At 35.0% G+C, this 1,963-nt stretch overlaps 1 protein-coding gene across 1 annotated transcript in view; it reads right to left on the bottom strand.

The window, feature by feature from the left end:
* Positions 1 to 1,663: 1,663 nt before the first annotated feature.
* The window catches only part of LOC106688737 (uncharacterized), a 13,960-nt gene continuing 13,660 nt past the window's right edge, over positions 1,664 to 1,963 (bottom strand). Inside the window, exon 7 of the mRNA XM_067052005.1 lies at positions 1,664 to 1,829. Within this exon, the coding sequence (XP_066908106.1) occupies positions 1,664 to 1,829 (166 nt within the window). The remainder of the gene's footprint in view (positions 1,830 to 1,963) is intronic.

Below are 1,963 nucleotides of genomic sequence, written 5' to 3'. Positions count from 1 at the left end.
GAAAGTAAATAAAATGCATAAATTGAAGGAAATAGCAGTCATTTACTTACACTAAGTCACTCAGTGGACCATAGGTTCTAGAGTTGCCTCATTGAATTTATTTCACCTTCATCAATCGAGGGAGATAGGTTAGTGGTTAGCTATTCCAATAGTAAATATTGCAATAAATTTCTTGAAATAAAATCACATTTCGCTCAGAATAAGTATTTTACTGGAATTATAATTTTTATATCGTAAGTACTGTTATGACTTATAGTTTAATGGTTGTTTTCTCATTTCTGTTTAAAGAGAACATGCTGGTGGAATGAAATCTGCAAAGAAGAGTTCCAAAACCAGTTCAAGTGCAAATGTCCGATGTTTTCCTTCTGCAGGAGCGAAGGTCGTTACTACAGCGCCTACTGTTCCATGACCAACACTGGATACATCTGGACACAGCCGGAGAGAAGTTGGTCGACAACTGTCCAAGGCCGTTCTCTTCGGCTTCACAAGCAATGAAAAACAGATAGTTTTATTTACTCGAAAATGTTTCAACAATGTTTAAAATATTTACCCCATTAACCCATTATGTGATGCATGATTGTTGAGTTAAGTCAAAGAAAGAGCGGGTCGAACATTGATTAAGTATGCAAATAATACTTTTGTTGGGTCTTGAAAGACCCATAAATGAGAAGATGGAACCAAATTATTGTTATTAATAATGTTGATGTTTGAATATACCTTTCAGTTTTAGTTTGTTTTTTTGCAGATTGTTTTCTACCTTTTCATCAATAAGATATATAATTTAGTGATATTTTTTTAGATTAACGTTTTAAAACAATGTACTCATTGAACAATTGTTAATAGAAGACTGAAAAGGCTTTTGAGAAACTAGCAACTTCTCTTCAATGTCATCTCTTCCATTTTGTTAGTCATTATCTCATATAGTGACTATCCCAGATGGAAGAAATGTCGTAAATAACTTAGTTTTCGGTGTCTAGGTACTATCACATGTCTCTCCTTTGACCTTTCCATATGTGGTTTCCAATATCAAATTGAATTTTATGGTACCGTCTGATTCTGCTACAAATTGTGAAATCAGTGGATGTAATGTGTCTGATTGTTTGAGGAAAAAATCCAATACATCCATTGGTTCCAAATATAGAAGAAGATATTCTTGAATTCTCCTCCGAACGCTTTTCTATATTTGTTCGTAGATGCTTGTGGAGAATGCTTGACATCGATTGTATTGAAATAATTTCCAACAATAACTGGGGTAGAGGACTAACCTCAAGCCCATAAGTGCACTGATAAAAAAAAAAAAAAGAAGTGGAGGTGGATTGGTCAAAGCCTAAGGAAGAACAACTCCATAATTCAACAAATTCAAGCTCAATAATTCCATAGGATTCGACCAGGAACACGTGGACGAGAACGGTGATGGGGTAGGTAAACTAGTTTGGGACAATAATGGAAAGAAGTAATCAACTTTGTATCCGATAGAAATTAATGGCGTCAATTCGGGACTGCCCGTTGCTCCACTAGGAGTTAGAGGATTACTACTACTGCTACAGGTTTATAGTCAATGCTCATTTCAACCATTTATAAGTCCAAACTCACACATTTAATTCAGTCATAGTTTTAACGAATTTTCAAAAAAACATCATTTTATAATAAAACTTTTTAATAACTATTTATATATTTGATTAATCAAATATTCGCCATGAGATTTATATTTGGGTTTCCGTTCTAATTGGCTTGGACATTTTTCGAAAAGTACTTTGTCGTAAACTTCTCTTCTGGTTGGATATCTTGAGCATCCTTTCCTGTTTTGCTTTGATGGCCTCAGGTTTTGCCTGAAAAATATTTTAGAAATAAGTCAATACTAATTAAAACAAGGAGGAAAGAGGGGGAGGAAGATAGAGAGAGGGAGAGAGGGAGAGAGGGAGAGAGGGAGAGAGAGAGAGGGAGAGGGAGAGAGAGAGAGAGA

This window comes from Halyomorpha halys, unplaced genomic scaffold (genome assembly GCF_000696795.3).
Source record: "Halyomorpha halys isolate HHAL.00 unplaced genomic scaffold, Hhal_1.1 Scaffold1190.1, whole genome shotgun sequence".
NCBI lineage: Eukaryota > Metazoa > Arthropoda > Insecta > Hemiptera > Pentatomidae > Halyomorpha > Halyomorpha halys.
This window is presented reverse-complemented; position numbering and strand designations above follow the sequence as displayed.